Here is an 18,248-nt window from a genome sequence, read left to right as displayed (position 1 = left end):
TTGTAGACAAAACAGTCTTATTTATGAGAGGGTCCTGATTAGGGCCATAAACCCTGCTGTTAGCCTCTGCTGTTCCTAACCAAACCAAAGCAGCACTGTTCCTGACAGCATGGAAAGGAAAATATTGAATGGGGGTGTGTGGTGTATGAAAGGATGCATCAGGATCAATGCATCTTGACATCGATATTTTTGAGCAACTGCGTAAGCAAGAATCTTTTAATTGTGTAGCAAATCAAATCAATCTCTATCAGAGAAGCTTGAAATTAACAGCAACAAAGGCAGCATCTTGTGGTGTGTTAGCCATGGGTTGAACACATGCAAACCTGGACAGCAAATAGCAGAGAAAATTATAGTGGAAGCTGGAGAGAAACAACCCATTCTCTAATCTAAGTTCCCTGAGGAAGGGAAAAATAGATAAATAAATAAATAAATAAATAAAAGCTACAGTGATACTAAACTCTCATTTTGCAGGGCAGTTGGTACCTAGGCAGGCAGTGATCTGTGATTATTGGTTGCTGCAAATGGTTCGCCTGTTTCACTCTCACTTGTCCTTCTCACATCCTTCATCTATGCTTTATTTGCCTTTTTGTACTTTGTCACAAAACAAGCTCTTTTGGAAAAAAAAAAGAAAAAAGAAAAGAAAAGAAAAAAAAAAAGATAGTTTCTGGTCTTTCTATGTATTTTGAATAAAGAAGTATCATAAGATGCAGATGACCTCCTGAGACACACCGATTCTGTAAAAGTCCTGTATCTTTCAAAACACAAAAGGAAATCTGTGTTTTGGCCCAGGGAAAGATACAGATGGCCAGTATGAAAGCAGACCACTCTTTAAATAGAGTGCAAATATTAAGGAACTGACTACTTGTTTTAAAAAGCGAGATCCAGCTGTTTCAGGCAAGATTGTCTGGATTTCTTACACAGAGCACAAAGCAGGGGAGTGGCTACTAATGAGTCTGAGCCGCAACAACGAGTGTTGAATGCACCCTAAGGACAAAGCAAAGTGAATCATTGAGAACAATTTATTTCTTAGAGCTTCTGTGTTTGTGATAACCTGAACAAAATCTAGGGATCTGAAACAACTTCAGACTTTTAGAGGGCCTTGATTTGGATTTTGTGTTCATTATTTTCACACTCCATAGTCCAGGCAGTGTCTGATTTCTCTCACTATAACTCCTTTTTCCTTCTAAAATCCCCAATAAAGTGTATATTTGTCCTGGTAGCAAGTTAAGACAAGAACATTTAAATTTAAATTTGAATCAAATCCTAATCTTTAGTGGCTAAAATTAAAAACAGTACTTTGGGGAGGTTAGTGTCTGCCAAATCAGTATCATCTGAATTTGAATCTTACTAATATTTAATGTTTAATAGTGATATTATCATTAAAAGTGATGAAAGTTGTATACAATTTGGTTTAAAAATAAATAAATAAATAAAACAATAGTAAAAACCAAGCAGTATAGCTGTCCTACAGTTTCATTACTCTGGCCTTTGTGTCACAGAGAGATTATGAAATTATGTCAAAGTTCCTAGACTTAACTGTTGAAATGAAAAAGCCTATTTAGACAAATAAAACAGTAGTGCTGGTTCTGGAGAAAGCTGAGTTTCATCTGTTACAGGCAGAAATTTTGCAAACCTGGACTCCTGTCTAGATGCTTTGGGTGGTTGACCTCACTCACCCAAGCATTAAATTCTGAGTATTTCTCTGTCTGACAGTGAGTCACCTTACAGTCACCGATAGTACAAATGATCTGGAAAGCAAGTGTTCCTACTGTCTGGTCTGACAAACTTTTATCCTAGCAGAGGCTGAACATGATTGCTGTAACTTGCTGGGTTGGAGCACTTAAGATGATCTGAGTGTCTGACAGCTTGTAGGATAGGCCTTGGCAAATACAGCTTCTACTCTGACTTTGACAAATATTTCCTTTTTCCACTCATATCACCTCCATAAGCTGCTATAGAAATCATTTTCCTAGGGCATTGCTTCCACCATATCACCACTCTTTTCACAGTTCTGCACTGTCCCTTGCTTTTCTTGGACAGCACTCCTTGTGGCCTGTCCTTGCAGAACCTACTGCCACCTGTTTGCTGCCAACACATCGGTTCTTGCCTCTCTTCTGCCAGGTGTCTGTGGCATCCAAAGCTAATGACTGAAAATATTTTGTTCTTTCTTACCGATCAACCTTAATGCAAGAGAAGTTATTCCCCAGACACGTCTACTTATACCACTGACAACTTGAATTGAGGCCTCCTGTGACCTTTTGTTGGGACTGCTGCCACCACATTGCTGCTTTGTACACCTGTGTTCTGGGTGGCCTTGTTCTCCCTTTGTCTCTTCCCTAACCAACTTATTCCATACTTAAGTGGTCTTTTGAGTCTTCTTCTACCTTCTAGGCATCACTGTAAATATGAATGCTTCAAACTACTTGTGAACTGAAAAAAATCAGAGAACCTAACAAAAACTAAGTGTTGCTAATGTAGATATTTTTCAAGATCTAAGCCTGAGGCTGTTCCTGGAATGGTAATTTAAATTAAATTTAATTTACAGATGCATTTATTTTGTGCATGAATAAGAGGAAAAATATTCTTATTCTTCTTCTTATTATTATTTGTCTCCAGTGCTCAAGCTTAAGACTAGATCCCCTTGTGAAGAACTGTGAAACTGCTCTCTGCAGCCACTGTGTGCCCTGAGCTGCATATAGATAAATATTAATACCCTTTTTATTGCCTTAAAGATAAGGATTTTTAATCAAGACAGGTACCTAAATGTTTTGTGGCAATAAAAACATAGACATAAGGTACAGTGTGGGATGGAGATAGGATCCCACTAATTGATTCCATGTCATTAAAAAAAAAAATAAATGGAGGCAGAGAAAATTGAATACAAGTTCTTATACAGATATTTTCCTTCATATTAGGAAATCATCCTAATCCATCCTATGATGAAATCCTTCATCATAGGAGAACTAAAGAATACATAGGGCCGCTCCTTGACAGGGAAGGTCTTCTCACAGACGATGACATAGGCAAAGCAGAGACGCTTAACGCCTTCTTTGCCTCTGTCTTCAATGCCGATGATGGGCTTCGGGACCCAGGGTGCCCCGAGCTGGAGGACCGGGACGGTGGGGATGACAAACTCCCAACCGACCCTGAACGTGTGCGGGATCTGCTACTCCACCTGGATCCCTACAAGTCCATGGGTCCGGATGGGATTCATCCCCGGGTGCTGAAGGAGCTGGCGGACGTCATCGCGGAACCTCTCTCAATTATTTTTCAACGATCCTGGGAGTCTGGAGAGGTCCCGGTAGACTGGAAGCTGGCAAATGTTGTGCCGATTTTCAAGAAGGGTCAGAAAGAAGACCCTAGCAATTACAGGCCTGTCAGTCTCACGTCAGTGCCTGGTAAAATCATGGAGAAGATGGTTCTCGAACGTATTGAGGCGCACCTGGGGGACAAAGCAGTCATTGGTTCCAGCCAGCATGGGTTTGTGAAGGGTAGGTCCTGCCTAACTAACCTGATTTCCTTTTATGATAAGATCACCCGTATGGTGGACCAAGGGAAACCAGCTGATGTGATTTTTTTGGACTTCAGCAAGGCTTTTGACACGGTTTCCCATAGGATCCTACTGGACAAAATGTCCAGCATACAGCTAAATAAAAACATCATACGATGGGTGAGCAATTGGCTAACGGGCAGGGCCCAAAGGGTTATGGTGAATGGGGCTGCGTCAGGCTGGCGGGCGGTCACCAGTGGGGTCCCTCAAGGCTCCATTTTAGGGCCGGTACTTTTCAATATTTTTATAAACGATCTGGATGTAGGAATAGAAGGCATTTTGAGCAAGTTTGCTGATGACACCAAACTTGGAGGAGTTGTGGACTCGAATGAGGGTGGAAAGGCCTTGCAGAGGGATCTGGATAGGTTGGAGAGCTGGGCGATCGCCAACCGCATGAAGTTCAATAAGAGCAAGTGCCGGGTCCTGCACCTGGGACGGGGAAACCCTGGCTGCACGTACAGACTGGGCAATGAGACGCTGGAGAGCAGCCTAGAAGAGAGGGATTTGGGGGTCGTGGTAGACAACAAGTTGAATATGAGCCGGCAGTGCGCCCTGGCAGCCAGGAGGGCCAACCGTGTCCTGGGGTGCATCAAGCACGGCATCGCTAGTAGGTCAAGGGAGGTGATTGTCCCGCTCTACTCTGCGCTGGTGCGGCCTCACCTCAAGTACTGTGTGCAGTTCTGGGCACCACAGTACAAAAAGGACATGAAACTGTTGGAGAGTGTCCAGAGGAGGGCTACGAAGATGGTGAAAGGCCTGGAGGGGAAGACGTACGAGGAACGGCTGAGGGCACTGGGCCTGTTCAGCCTGGAGAAGAGGAGGCTAAGGGGAGACCTCATCGCAGTCTACAACTTCCTCGTAAGGGGGTGTCGAGAGGCAGGAGACCTTTTCTCCATTAACACCAGCGACAGGACCCGCGGGAATGGAGTTAAGCTGAGGCAGGGGAAGTTTAGGCTGGACATCAGGAAGGGGTTCTTCACAGAGAGAGTGGTTGCACACTGGAACAGGCTCCCCAGGGAAGTGGTCACTGCACCGAGCCTGACTGAATTTAAGAAGAGATTGGACTGTGCACTTAGTCACATGGTCTGAACTTGGGTAGACCTGTGCGGTGTCAAGAGTTGGACTTGATGATCCTTAAGGGTCCCTTCCAACTCAGGATATTCTATGATTCTATGATTCTATATTCTTGCTCTTCTTGATTCTCTCTGAGGAAATCTCTGGATTAGTTTCAGAATAAATGAGAATTGAATTGGACTCACAGTTAATGTTACAAAAAGTGCTGGCAATTCATGACCATGTAATGAGGTTTTGGTGATTGTACCTGTCCTAGCAAACAGTATGTATCTAAGGGACCTAGCTGGTTGGGAATCTTGCATGTTGGAATCAAAGAAATGGGAAGGGAATAATGTGTTACCTTTTCCAGAGAAGACTTTAGCTTTTCCTTATGACTTAATAAGGCAAAACGTAATAAAGCAAGCTATGTAGTCTTTACCTACTTTTTCTGTATATCTTTGTATATACTTTTTTTTTTTTTTTTTTTTTTTTCCAGAGATGGAATATTCAATAACAAAATCTCCTTTCTGCATAACAGCTGTTGGGGAACATCAGTTACATAACGTGCTTTTGTTTATTAAATGTGTCAGATGAAAGACTTGTAGCAATAAAGGAAACGTTTTCAGAAGCAACATGAAAAACAGGAATTTCTGTGTGAAGGTGCAATCATGTGCTTGGATTGCTTTAAGGGCGACGAAGCTGGTGAGGGGCCTGGAGAGCAAGTCCTATGAGGAGCGGCTGAAGGAGCTGGGCTTGTTCAGCCTAGAGAAGAGGAGGCTCAGGGGTGACCTTATTGCTCTGTATAAGTACATTAAAGGAGGCTGTAGCGAGGTGGGGGTTGGCCTGTTCTCCCATGTGCCTGGTGACAGGACGAGGGGGAATGGGCTAAAGTTACGCCAGGGGAGTTTTAGGTTAGATGTTAGGAAGAGCTTCTTTACTGAAAGGGTTGTGAGGCATTGGAACGGGCTGCCCAGGGAGGTGGTGGAGTCACCATCCCTGGAAGTCTTCAAAAGACGTTTAGATGTAGAGCTTAGGGATATGGTTTAGTGGGGACTGTTAGTTTTAGGTCAGAGGTTGGACTCGATGATCTTGAGGTCTCTTCCAACCTAGAAAATTCTGTGAAATTCTGTGAAATATGTTTCCCACCTCTAGGCTATTAATACCTCTGGTGACAAAACTGCAACCTGTTTGAAAATTGACACTTTTCTTTTGTGCGATGTCTGCCTCCCCTTGAAAATTGTAGAAAGAAGACAGTTGGATAGAATATAGTATGGTCCTGCCTGGGTTTTACACTTTTTTAAACAGTTTAAACAGTTTGCTGGCTCCTAACATTAGTGTCTAATTAAAGCTGCTGCCTTCCTGGTGTATCTCCTGAGAATGCTGCCAGGTAATTAATGTGTTGTGCCTCCACCAGCTTGGATACATAGGTTTGTGGCAGGTTACTTCAGAGCATACAGTATTATCGTTGACCTTGGATGCATCTGGTGCTGACCTCTAACTGAAACAGGATTTGGGACTACACAGGCATCAGACATGATCCTGCATGACAAGTCCCACTTTTCTAGTATTAGCTTGTTAGTTATATCAGATAGTGCTAACATGTTGCATCACATGGGAGGAAGATGATTCTTTCCCTCATTTACAGTCATCTTGTTGGTGCTATGTAATGGGAAACATCTTAAAGAACAATCAGCATTGGCTTTGCCAGACACCCTCTGGTCAGCCTGATCTGATGTACTGCATGTCTGAGTAGAAACATGCTGCCAGATGGCCTCCTTGGCACTTGAGCTGTTGCTTTTCAGAGTAGAGCTTCACCTAAGGTCACAGGTGGAACAAACAGGGTTGCTTTCCTCTTATGCACTGAGTTTCTAGCCCAGATAAATTCATTAATTTACAAAATGTTACCATTGCTTATGCAAAATGTGGTATCTCTATAACTTCAGCCTTGACTGCAAGTAAAGTAGGTGAAGGTCTAGCAGGATTTGCGTGTAACAGAGATGGCATAAAGCTATGAGGCCCCTCTTTCCATTGGCTAAAGATAGGTCAGGATTGTGTATTTGAGCTGATATTTATTAGGTCAGAGAGTCACCTCTGGTCATTTCTGCCTTCTTTAAATATATATATGTATACATACATACCTACTCATACACACATATGTACCCAACATGGTATTTTTGTACGTTTATCAGTCTCAATTGAAAGATTCTAATTTATGCACTTTATATATATTCCCTCTCTCTTTTATATATATAAATATACATGTGCACAATAATAAGTAATTGCTTAAAATGGCTGATCTAAGCCTGAGATGATGGGGACAAATCTTATGTTTTACCTATGAAATTTTGTTTTGAGAATGTTTATACTGTTCATGTTTGAAAGAAGGAATTTGAGGGTTAGCAATCACAGCTGGGATACATGTGTGGGTATTTATTTATTTATTTATTTATTTATTTATTTTTCAGACATGCTTTTCGTTCCAGTGAAATTTGTTCAAGTGTTAAGACATAGGGAAAAACCCCTCCTTCTAGGCTTTCTGTGCCCAGGCAGAGATCTTTTTCTTGGTTAGATCTCTAATGAATCCACCTGCACTGACAATCAAAGCACTCCGGAGCATGCTAAGTATTAAGAAAATGATGTACCAAGACTCAGACTCACTTGTAAGCAAATGAGAGGTCGTACTCAACTTTTTTTTGAAATTGAACATGTTTCTGAGTTCTCAAAAAATTGCTCATGCACATACAGCATGGTCAAGAACAGCAATGTCCCACACAGGGACGTGAGCGTGTACAGAAATGCAAACGGTGTGATGTAAGAGTATGAAAATGGTCTGAACTTTCAGTGGAGTTTAAAACAATACAGATAGTAAGCTGTCCTGTAAGAAACCTAAGACTGAAATACATTTGCATAAAAATCCCATTTTTACACAGTTAATGAATTTGTGAAATTAAGGCAGTTTTCATATTATGTGCAACCATTAAAAAAAAACACCCTGCAGTGGAATAATAAATGTCACCTGTGAATAGCCTGCCCATTTTCTCTCATTTTGCAGTGTTATGTAGACTAGGACAGCTTCCTTTCATATTGCAGTTTTTCAGGTTTTCAAAGGTACCCCTCTGCTGAGTAACATCATATACCAGTTCTGTGGCAACAGGGAACATTTGTGAGTCACTTTGAATAAACAGGACAGTGCTTTCAGTTTAATATATAGTCTTCAAGGGGGACATCTTTCCAGTGTTTCTGCGTGAAGAGTTTTACATTCTAATTTTTTCTACCTAAAGAGAGCAAATTCTGATAAATTTTACTCTGCAATATCAGTCAGTTGTCAATAATTCTGTAACTGTTCTTTTCATAGTGATGAAGTAGATTTACTTGATCACTAGCAGGTAAACCAAGAAGTTAGCTCACAATGCAAGATTGATTGAAGGAACTTTTATTACAACTTAATTGATTTTTACTCTAAATGCTCATGCAAAGTAAATAGTGCCATTAAATAAAGATTTGCTTTAAATGTGATCAGTGGGCAATCTGCTTGCTACAATCCTCTCTTCAGACAGGAAAGGCTTCAGGGGAAAACTTATTGTTATAGTAATAGCGCTGAGGAGACAACCTAAAAAAGCCAGCTGTTGTAGACAATGTGATTTAAATAGGTATTACCTTGGAGATACAGTGCTAATTCCCTACCATAGTTAATTCTGTTTTCCACTAAGTCCCACCCATTTTCAGAATGAATTTCAGATTATTTTTTTTTTTTTACCTTCTCTGCCTCTCACCCTCTGATCTAGAACTTAACATCTGCCTTTTTTGAGCACTACAGCTGAATTTTTAAATTTTATTTCTGCTCTGGAAACTGATACCTCTTGTATCTAGCCCTCTATATCTAGCTGCATGATTTTATTAACCCACAAGCTGTTACTCTGTCAAACAGTAGAACATCGTGCCTCCCTCTAATACATCAATGGGAAAAAAAGAACCTCTGAATGCTAGAGAAACAGAAAGGTGCTTTAAACTTGGATAATACTCACATAAGGAGTGCAATATTCACTCTTTATAAGGGCATACTAATTCATCTAAGTTTCCTGGCTTCAGTAGTAAGTAGAGAATGCTTGATTGACTGGCTTTCCCTAAGCCATATGAATTGCTAGACCTGCTGACAATAAAAGGTAGTACACTGAGTAAATCTAAGCAAACCTGGAGCTCTTCTAACATCTCTGGATCTGTTTTTAGAAGCTGGCTTTCTACCAAGTGTGAAGCTTTTCTGCCTCAGTCTTTAGCAGCAAGAGCAGTTGTTCTCTAGGTACCCAGCTCTGTGGCTTGATAGATGGGGACAGAGAGCAGAATGAAGTCTTAGTGGTATGCAAGTATATGGAGATAGGTGGGATCCACCCAAGGGTAATGAAGTGGCTGACAGAAATGCTCACCAACCTTCTTTACATCATTGATTAGCAGTCCTGGCTATCAGGTGAGGTCCCAGCTGACTGGCTGCTAGCAAATGTGACTCCTATATATAAGGAGGGCCAGAAGGAGGATGTTGGAAATTACAGGTTTATCAGTCTGACTTTGGTGCTAAGGAAGGTTATGAAGCAGATCATCTTGAGTGCCATCATACAGCACCTACAGGTCAACCAGGTGATCAGGCCCAGTCAGCATGGGTTTGACAAAAGGCAGGTCTTGCTTGAGGAACCTGACCTTCTTCTATGACAAGGTGATGACTTGTGGATGAGAGAAAGGCTGTGGATATTATCTACTTAGACTTTAGTAAAGCTTTTAATACCATTTCCCATAAGCATTCCTCTGGAGAAACTGACTGCTCATGGGCTGGTTGGGCATATGCTTTGGTGGATAAAGAACTGCCTGTGTGACTGGGTCTAAAGAGTTCTGAATGGAATCACAGAATCATAGAACAGCTTGGGTTGGAAGGGTTTTATGATCTTAGAGGTATTTTTTAATTGAAGTGATTCTATGATTCTAAAGGGTGAGGTGTAGCACAATGTCTATTACAGCATGTTTGAGCTTTCTGCAATACAGCTAGAAAATCCTGTTGTAATAAGGCTTTGATAGTTAATACTTCATTATTTTAGTGGCAGAACAAGAGAGAGAACCTGAGGTAAGACTGTTACCATAGGAGATCATCTCAAATGGGAGTTGCTCTTCTTTTTCTGCCCCCTAAACGCAAGGGTGAGCCAAAGGGCCGTAGAAGTTGAATGAGGAAATAGTATAGCAAAAAGGAATCACAGTGCTTTGACTCCAGCAAGTGTCCTGGGCTTATTAGAGGGACCCAACTTAGTGTGGAGGAAGGAGAGGGGAAAGAAGGAATGAGGGAAATAAACAGTACTGTTAATGTTGTATTTTAATTATTGAACCCAGTATTAAAAACAAGATAAGTGTTAATTGGCATTAAATTAAGTAAAATTCCCTGCATGCTTTTGTCACATATGGAAGGAAAAATCATTGCCTCCATGCAGAAAGTGTATGATTTTGATTTACTTGGATTTACTGTCTAAAACTATACTTGTGTTCCTTCCCCAAAACTGGAGGGAAATAACCCGATCTAGCTGTTGCACTACTAAGTGTGAATGTGCTGCACATAATGAATGGGATGAGGCACCTTATGCAATACAGTTCCTGGATAAATTTTAAGGCATTTCTGGAGGGCAGAATTACAAAGGAATGATTTGTATTCTGTCAGCATCTCCTTACACAACGAATTAAAATATATTGCCAAATGCTTGTTTGATTAAAACTAGTAGTGGGGTGAAACAAGAAATTTTACCAAGCAGTAGAGAAATATTAAGACTTATAAAGAAACCTGGAAGGCTGAAAACTCTGCACTACGTGTTCAGAATGGAAATAAAACCAGGGGCTCATCAGCTGCCTGCACAGGATGATGGATGGAAGATATTCCATGCAACTCCCATCCTTGTGTCTCATCTATACCATATTCTGTTTCTCTTTTGGAGTGCAATAAAAAAAACTAAAAAACTGTTTCTCCAGGTCTTGCAGGATTTTATACAGCACACTAACTGATGTACTGAAGCTGAAAGTCCATCTGTTCTGATACCTTGTCTCCTACTGATCTTGGCTTTTTGTGACTAAATTCTGAAACCAAAATAGAGAAGTCTGACAGCTTTCCCTCTCTGGAGGAAAAGTGACTTCAGGGTATCCAGAGAGGAAGGAGTAGCAGTGGCCCTGGGGCTAAGAGGATGGATGGAGAGGTGGAGGATGTTAGGAGAAGTGCAGGGATCTGACAGGAGTAAGGTTGGGTTTCTCTTCCTGGTCTGGGATGTAGAGTTAATTATTTAGTGTGTGTGGTAGTGTTAACACACATGACATTTGCAAGACCATCTCCTGCCATCCTTAAAAATGCATCGGGATCATAAATCTTGAGAGAACAGCATCATTTAACTCGAGACGTTTAGGCGTGATGATTTGGAAGGGAAAGAAAAAGTAACTAAGAGATTGAAGAAAATTTCCTGAGCCGTCGGTGAAGCGAAACATGGCTGTGCTGCTGAAATCGCCATCAACAGCTCGCGGAGCTCCTGCTTTTGGAGAGAGCGGGGGGAGAGGGCGAGATGCCTGCTCGCCCCCTTTTGCTCCCGTGCCCCCCGCGGTCTGCGGAGCCCGGACGGGGGCTCCCGCCTCATCGCGCCCCCCGGCAACCCTCGTTCAGCCGGGGCTGGAGGCAGGGGGAAGGCGGGGGGGATCCTCCCTACCTTCCTCCGCTCCTCCTTCCCGCTCCCTGCCTGCCTCCCCGCGGCGCATCCTCCCTCCTCTCCTCTCCTCGCCCTGCCTCTCCCTCACACTCGCTCCCCGCTGCGCTGCCGTCGGGGCGGCGCCAGGAGACCCAGCCCGCGCTCCCCCGCCCCGGGGATGTGCTGAGAAGGGGCCCTCTCAGCGCATCGCTCTTCTCCTCCTCCTCCTCATCATCATCCTCCTCCTTCACCACCTCCTCCTCCTCCTCTTCCCCCCGCCCACAGCCTCCTCGCAGCGGCCCGGAGCCGGCGGCGGTGGAGCCCGGCGGTAAGCGGCGGGGAGGGCGTCCGGGGGCAGGGCAGGGCAGGGCTGGGTCGGGTTGGGTCGGGTCGGGGAGGGAGCGAGCGGAGCCTTTCCTTCGCCCCTACATCGCTCTTCTCTCTCGGTAGTGCCTGGAGCTGGGCTTTTGTGGCTGGGCAGCCATAGGTGTGCGTGGGTACGAGGTGTGCGCGCATGCATATAGGTGTGTGTACGTGGACAGGCATATATACATTTAACCTTGAACACGAATCCTTGAATCCCATGCACGTTTATTCTTTGGCCACGGGGGAGGGAGGGAGGGAAGCCGGGCGCTGTGGCCACCTTGTGCCGACGGCGGGTCAGCCGGAGCCTCTGGGTGCCCATCTGGTCACGTCGCCCTGCCTCCCCCTCGGTAGGCAGCTATATATTTATATACATGCATATGGTCGCGACGCCCTGCCCTCTCCCTCCTTCCTTCCACAGGTGCCCGTTATTTGATTTACATAGGGATATATAGTTATGTATAGATAGCTTCTCTCCTTGCTGCCCCCAGGTGTTCCCGCACCTGGCCGCGGCGCTGCCCCGGGGATCGTCCCGGGGATCCCTCAGTGTCGGCGGAGCTGGGAGCTGCCTGCCCCCAAACGTGTGTGCACAAGGCGCCCCACAGCCCCAGGGGGACAGGCACCGTGGGCAGTGTGCCTGGAGCACGAATCCTGCCCTTCTTCAAACGCTTGTCACAAGTTAGTAGAAAGCTGCGGCAGCGCAGATGTCTTCCTAGACATCCATTCCTCCTACTTGGCCTCCAGCAGAGGAAAGGAAATAGCAGGCACCACATCTTTCTGTGTCGGTGGAAGGAGAGAAAGGATTATTGGTAATAGATTCGTTGAAGGAACCCTGACTTGTTGGTTTTAATTACTATTAATTAGCTAGTAGTTTAAATGCAGTCCTGGCTTGTATACCTGCTGCAGAACTCCCTTGCTAGCTTTAGTGCAGCACTGTTAAAATTGTGTATTCCTGCTTCTGCTTTTTAGTAAAATCTTTCTCAGTCCTGATACAAGTGGAGAATCCATTTGGGAAAACTCAGTTTCTAGAAGAGTGATATGGACAGTGCACAATCTGCTGGGCTACTGGAAAAGCAGCATTTTGTATTTGCTCTGGTCCTTTTGGGTTATGGCAGAAGGTTCTTTTAACAATAGCAAATTAACATTTGTCATTTAGAAGGGGTGTTTTTAAAGTTGCTAGTGTTTAAGTTGGTCTCTGGATGAGATGGAGTATCACCAAATCACAGGACTAAATCTTGCAGTCTGTACATGCACAGAACTGTCCTTTGGATGAAATGGTGGTAGGCAAGGGAAGGACTTATATCAATGAATCCATCATCCAACCAGCACTATGTTATCAGCAACCCCACGGTAGGTTTCTGTGGAAACTCCTGAGCCTTTCTTGGACCATTCTTGCAGTGCTGTTTGACTTGCTATATATGGCAGCATGTGAGAAAACATAAAGGCGATTTGTGTAACTGTACTCCTTGGTTTTCTATTTATTTAACTGTTTATTTGAAATACTGAATGCAACATGGTGTGTGTATTGCTAAATTTTAATAGAGATGTAGATCAAAGCTACATAGTATATGGATATAAATAATATTCTAAAATAATGGATATGTTAATCAGTTTGAATGAAGTCTTTCTTTTCTGAGAAAAAAAAAAAGCTGAAAAACTGTTATTTAGAGTGTGCTCTCTTTTTTCTAGTGTTGTGTGAAGAAATTCTTCAGCCATGGATGTGTTCATGAAAGGACTTAACAAGGCGAAGGAGGGAGTCGTAGCAGCAGCAGAAAAAACCAAGCAGGGTGTAGCAGAAGCAGCAGGAAAGACGAAAGAAGGCGTCCTCTATGTCGGTAGGTGGACAGTAGAGTTCATGCTTCTGGTTGGTGTACCCTGACCTTCATGTTCATCTGAAAGAAAGATCTGGATTCTCATCAGACCTATTCCTCTGTTAAAAAAAAAAAAAAAAAAAAAGTGTAACCACTCATAGGACACTATTGCAATGTAAACAAGATGAGAGTTGAGCCTTTCTGAGCTCCAAGTCTTTTAAGCATTTGCTTGCTGGTTCTTATGTGACTTGATGGTTCATATGTCGCTGCGTTTTTCTGGCCATGCGTGACTGTACTGTGGAGCCATATTTGTAGCAGCATCCAGTACAAGATTGTGCTGTAGAAAGGGTCTTACAATACAGGTGACTAGCTGACACTGTATCCAATACATTTGCTAGGTTAAGGCTGAAGAGGTAAAAAACAGTATAAAAAACACTCCTGTAGAAATCATAGGTTTTAAGCAGGGTTTTGAGAGAAGAAACTTGAGAGGTTAATTCAGGAGCTGAGCCTAAGACATGCCCATGGCTTTTCCTGGAATAAAATGAAGATAAGTGGAAAGGTGTACACTTCATAGAAGGGAGCCTATTCTCTTCTTTCACAAATCGTACATACAGATCCTCAGTGGTAATGTTTTGTGTACCAAAGTATCAGCTCCTTGTCTTCTGAAGTTAAATTTTTAAATTAATGTTCTGTACTTAATATTGCATATCCATACCAGTTATATTCCATGGCTCCTCCAAGAAGTACCTTTACAGTCAGTGAGGTAGAGCAGGTAGCCCCCCAAGACAGCAATGGGGAAGATGGGAAACAGTTGTTAATTGACTTATCTAGGCCACACAAGAATTTTGTACAGAGCCAGGGATAAGATAATCTTCAAATCCCGGATTGGTATGTTGACTGCATGATCGTCATCTTCACTTAGCAAGTATCTCTTGCAAATGCCACCATGAAAAATTCACAGGAAAAGAATCTTCTGAACCATATGAATAAATGATCATTTAAAAAAAATGATGGAACCTCTTTCTCTGTTCGTCAAATTAATTTGTATTGCAGCAGAATGGAAAATATACTGTTTTCTGTAGGTCTTTTATGCTCTCATGGTTTTATAGCAGGTCAGTTCTGTAATGGATGCTATTTGAGCCTAGGGAGATGCACACACACATCAAAGAGAGATTGAATGAAGTTGAAAACTGGAGACATTTCTTTTAAATGGGAGCACTGGGGTTTCTTCAATTCCTATGTATTTCCAGGATTCCCTCTGCCATCGCAGGCTAATGTCAGTCCGTAAAAAATTATTTCTGCTCCAGATAGTTTGGACTACTTATTTGGAATATACTTTTCTCCTGCTGAGCTGTAGCAAAGCTTCGTGGTCTTGCCAACAGAGATGGAAGTCATTTTGAAAACTAGTTGTAAGATGAGTCTATTTTAAAATGAGCGTCTGCTCATTTTCAGTATCAAAATAGCTGTTCTTTCACTGCACATTGTGCTTGATAGTGGAGTTAGTTTTCAGGGTATGGCTTTCTTTTTTTTTTTTTAATTTAATATTCTTGTCATTCCTGAACATGCTTTTAGACTCATTGATTTCTTTGTATTAAAAACCTGCATTGTGTATGAAATAATCTTTGTGCCTGACATGTTCTCCTGATCACGGTAATGTCTGAACCTAGTTCTCCTCCCAAAGGCAACAGGTTTCCTATTTTTATGAGATTGAACTTTGGAGGGCAGGTTTGCTATTTATTCCAAAAACAATAAGACAACAGAGCCCTAAGCCATAATAGAGGTCTGTGCATGTGACTGCAGTAATGGTGAAGGACCCTTCCTGAAGCAGATGGCTGCTTTTCAGGAGGAAAGAGCTATATGCATAGTTTTAGGCATATATGCAGGCAAAAGAGCCTTTCTTTCATCACATCGGAAGCTCTTCCCAAGATTTCTGGCAGGTAATCTGTCTGGGTGTGTGCCTGGGTCTAGCAAGCCAGCTTCCATAGAGGAATTTTCAAGACAATCAGCGATAGGATATGGACCACAGTGATGAGCCCGCTGGGTTATTGCTTCCTCAGGTTTTCCAGCTGTAAATGGAAAAGCCAGAAATAAAACTAAGAGAGCAAACATCGGAGCAGAAATCATTGAAGTGTTGTAGTGGTGTTAGGGGACTTCTGTGAGGGCTTGGGTCTGGCAGAGGCCAGCCGAAAGTAGGTCACATCCCTATGCTCCCTGCCAAAGCAGCATTTTCAGGCTGCCCTGAACACCCTTCAATTTCTGAACTGGGTATATCTCTGCTTCCCTAGCACACAGCAGGGGCAACTCATCTCTTGAACAGCATTAGCAAAGGCTGATGTGATAATCTCTTGGTTCTGTAGGCTGATAATGGTTGCATCCTGAAAGATGGTGAAAACCCTTTATAATCACAGGGAAGGAACAGGGTACTGCATTAGGGCTTCTAAAGGTTTCTCTCTCCTTGCCTTTGTAGGTGGATTTTCAGATACAAATTTCACAGCCAGATTGTGAAAGCTACTTGACATCTTGCAAAGAAGAGCCTGACAAAACTGGGCTAAGAGGGACCTGCTAATCATTTTCAGTTTTGACAGTCACCTCTATGACATTCAGCCTTCCACTGTGATTAAAGAATTAATAAAATACAAAATTGCTGGCACCTCAAGGTGCTATGGTCTTTCATTTAAGAGAGGAATTTTATTAGTAGAATTTGAGGAATTTAAGAGTGTTATTTAAGTAAATAATGAAAACATCTGGACCTTTCTGTCTGGGTTATGGTTAGCTATATGGTTACACTAAAAGGTTGAAACATACTTCTACGTAATACAGGTCTATTAACAAAAGCTAGAATCAAATGTGGTCACTGGGGGGGGGGGGAAGTTTCCTTTTGTGAAGGGGAAAACTACTGCTCTGAGGGTGTCTATTGAAGGATATACTTTGGATTCTTTCTCTTTTTCATGTAGAAGTCCGTTTTCTTCCCTCTTACCATGTTTGTCCTGCTTTTTAATAACCTAAAAAATACCTAATACAGTCAATACAGACAGTTCAGTGCGGTCTATAGTGTGCTTATATGCTTTCAGTTAGCTTTTTTCCTAATTTCCTCTGCTGATGTAATTGAGCATTGGCCAGCTGAAATGCAGTGGCTTTGGAGTGGCCAGTGCAGCACCAGGACTTTTCTCTATGTCAAAGAAGCACCTTGTCACTAATTAGAAAGGAGGACAGCAACTCAGCAGTCTTGTGCTGGATCATGAATGCCATAAATTCAGAACTGGGTCTCCATGTATCTTTCAAAACTTGTTGGTGCGATGCGGTAAGGAAGAGTGGCAATGCCTACCCACGCTTATTTTGAAACCAGGAACTGTGAGTGAGGATAATGCTCTTGCATGCTATCAGTGATATACTGCTAAATAATTCATTTGAGCTCTGTGTTGGTACTGGGGAGCTACAGTTTGTACTCAGTTGACTCCTGAGTGCACGTTTAGTTCTCAGGAATGAAAGTTTCCAATCTGATCGTTTTGGCTGTTATAAATCATAGCAAAATAGAGAAATAGCTTATCAGGTGAGGAATGGGTAACAGAAGAATTTATTATATCCTGCATTAACTGCCCTTAGAGTAGATAAGTACAGTCGTGACCTGTTTGGCAAGACCATCCAAATTCCTCTGTTGCACTTTGTTTTCTTAAGATTTCTTATTTTCCTTTGGTAATGGCAGCTGGTAGAGTAGTAAATGGGACTCAAGGTCCATCTGGTGGAATAACGGGCTTCAGTACTTGTGAACAAGTATTTTCCTTAGACAATGACTTTTTCTTCCCCTAATTTGGGTTTATGTCTCCCTGTCTTCATCAAGCTCTTACTAAGTGGCCTGAATCTCAGTAAAGGCTTGCTTAGAATATTCTGCTCATCTCTCAGAAGGCCCAGAAATGAGTGTACTGCCAAACTGCTGATAGATGCTTTCTTTTTTGGAATAATGATACTGATCATGATAAATAATGAAGTGAAGAGAGGCTGTTGTATTTTGGATAATTACATAAAGGCAAAAAATGGGGATTTGGTTCCCTCCAGCTCACACAATTGTGTATTATAGCAAGGAAAAGGAGCATTGCATGTACAGCTATTGCTCTTGATTCACCCAAGTAGTGCTGGTCAGTGTCAGATTTTTGTTTTTTTTTTGTCTTTATATTACCCATATTCTGATTCTTCCAATCATAGAATCATGGAATGATTTGGATTGGAAGGGACCTTAAAGATCATTTAGTTTCAAACCCTCTGCCATAGGCAGTCTTTCTTTTATGCATGGTATAAAGAGAAAGATTGTCAATGTTTTGGAAATGGCAGAATGAAAGACAGTTTCTATGAGAAACTATGTGGATGACCAGCTTTTATTTGTTCCTAGCCAGAAGCCATCCTACCAAATTCAGCTGTTGCATTTATAGGCCAGTTCTGTCAAGTCCCAATGTACTTACAGGTCCTGTTGTAGCTCTAACTGGAGGAACAGCTACTTCCACATAAGTGTGCAGTAGTGGGACAAATAATGCTTAGCTCTAATGTATGCTGTGAGGTCTGGACCACTGCTTAGCTGGTTATTTACACATATATGTGTGTGTGTGTGTGTGTCCTATACAGGTCTGCAAGTTGTGTTTTCACTAAAACAAAGCCTATCAATGCAAAGAGACTAGCGTTTCTAGATTAGCTGTGGAGCTGTGGTTATAGCAGTTTTACATGAAATAGTAATCAATTGTGGATGTTCCTTGGAGATACGTGCATTGCAGAAGCCCCCAGGGAGTTCTG

At 42.4% G+C, this 18,248-nt stretch overlaps 1 protein-coding gene across 1 annotated transcript in view; it reads left to right on the top strand.

Moving 5' to 3' along the window:
• Positions 1-11,377: 11,377 nt before the first annotated feature.
• Positions 11,378-18,248, top strand: part of SNCA (synuclein alpha) — a 70,153-nt gene continuing 63,282 nt past the window's right edge. The window contains exons 1-2 of the mRNA XM_068681704.1: positions 11,378-11,623; positions 13,348-13,493. Of these exons, the coding sequence (XP_068537805.1) occupies positions 13,373-13,493 (121 nt within the window). The 5' untranslated portion in view covers positions 11,378-11,623; positions 13,348-13,372. The remainder of the gene's footprint in view (positions 11,624-13,347; positions 13,494-18,248) is intronic.

The sequence above is a fragment of the Anas acuta genome, chromosome 4 (assembly GCF_963932015.1).
Source record: "Anas acuta chromosome 4, bAnaAcu1.1, whole genome shotgun sequence".
Taxonomy (NCBI): domain Eukaryota; kingdom Metazoa; phylum Chordata; class Aves; order Anseriformes; family Anatidae; genus Anas; species Anas acuta.
The sequence above is the reverse complement of the archived record's forward strand: the minus strand, read 5'-3'. Positions and strand labels throughout refer to the sequence as shown.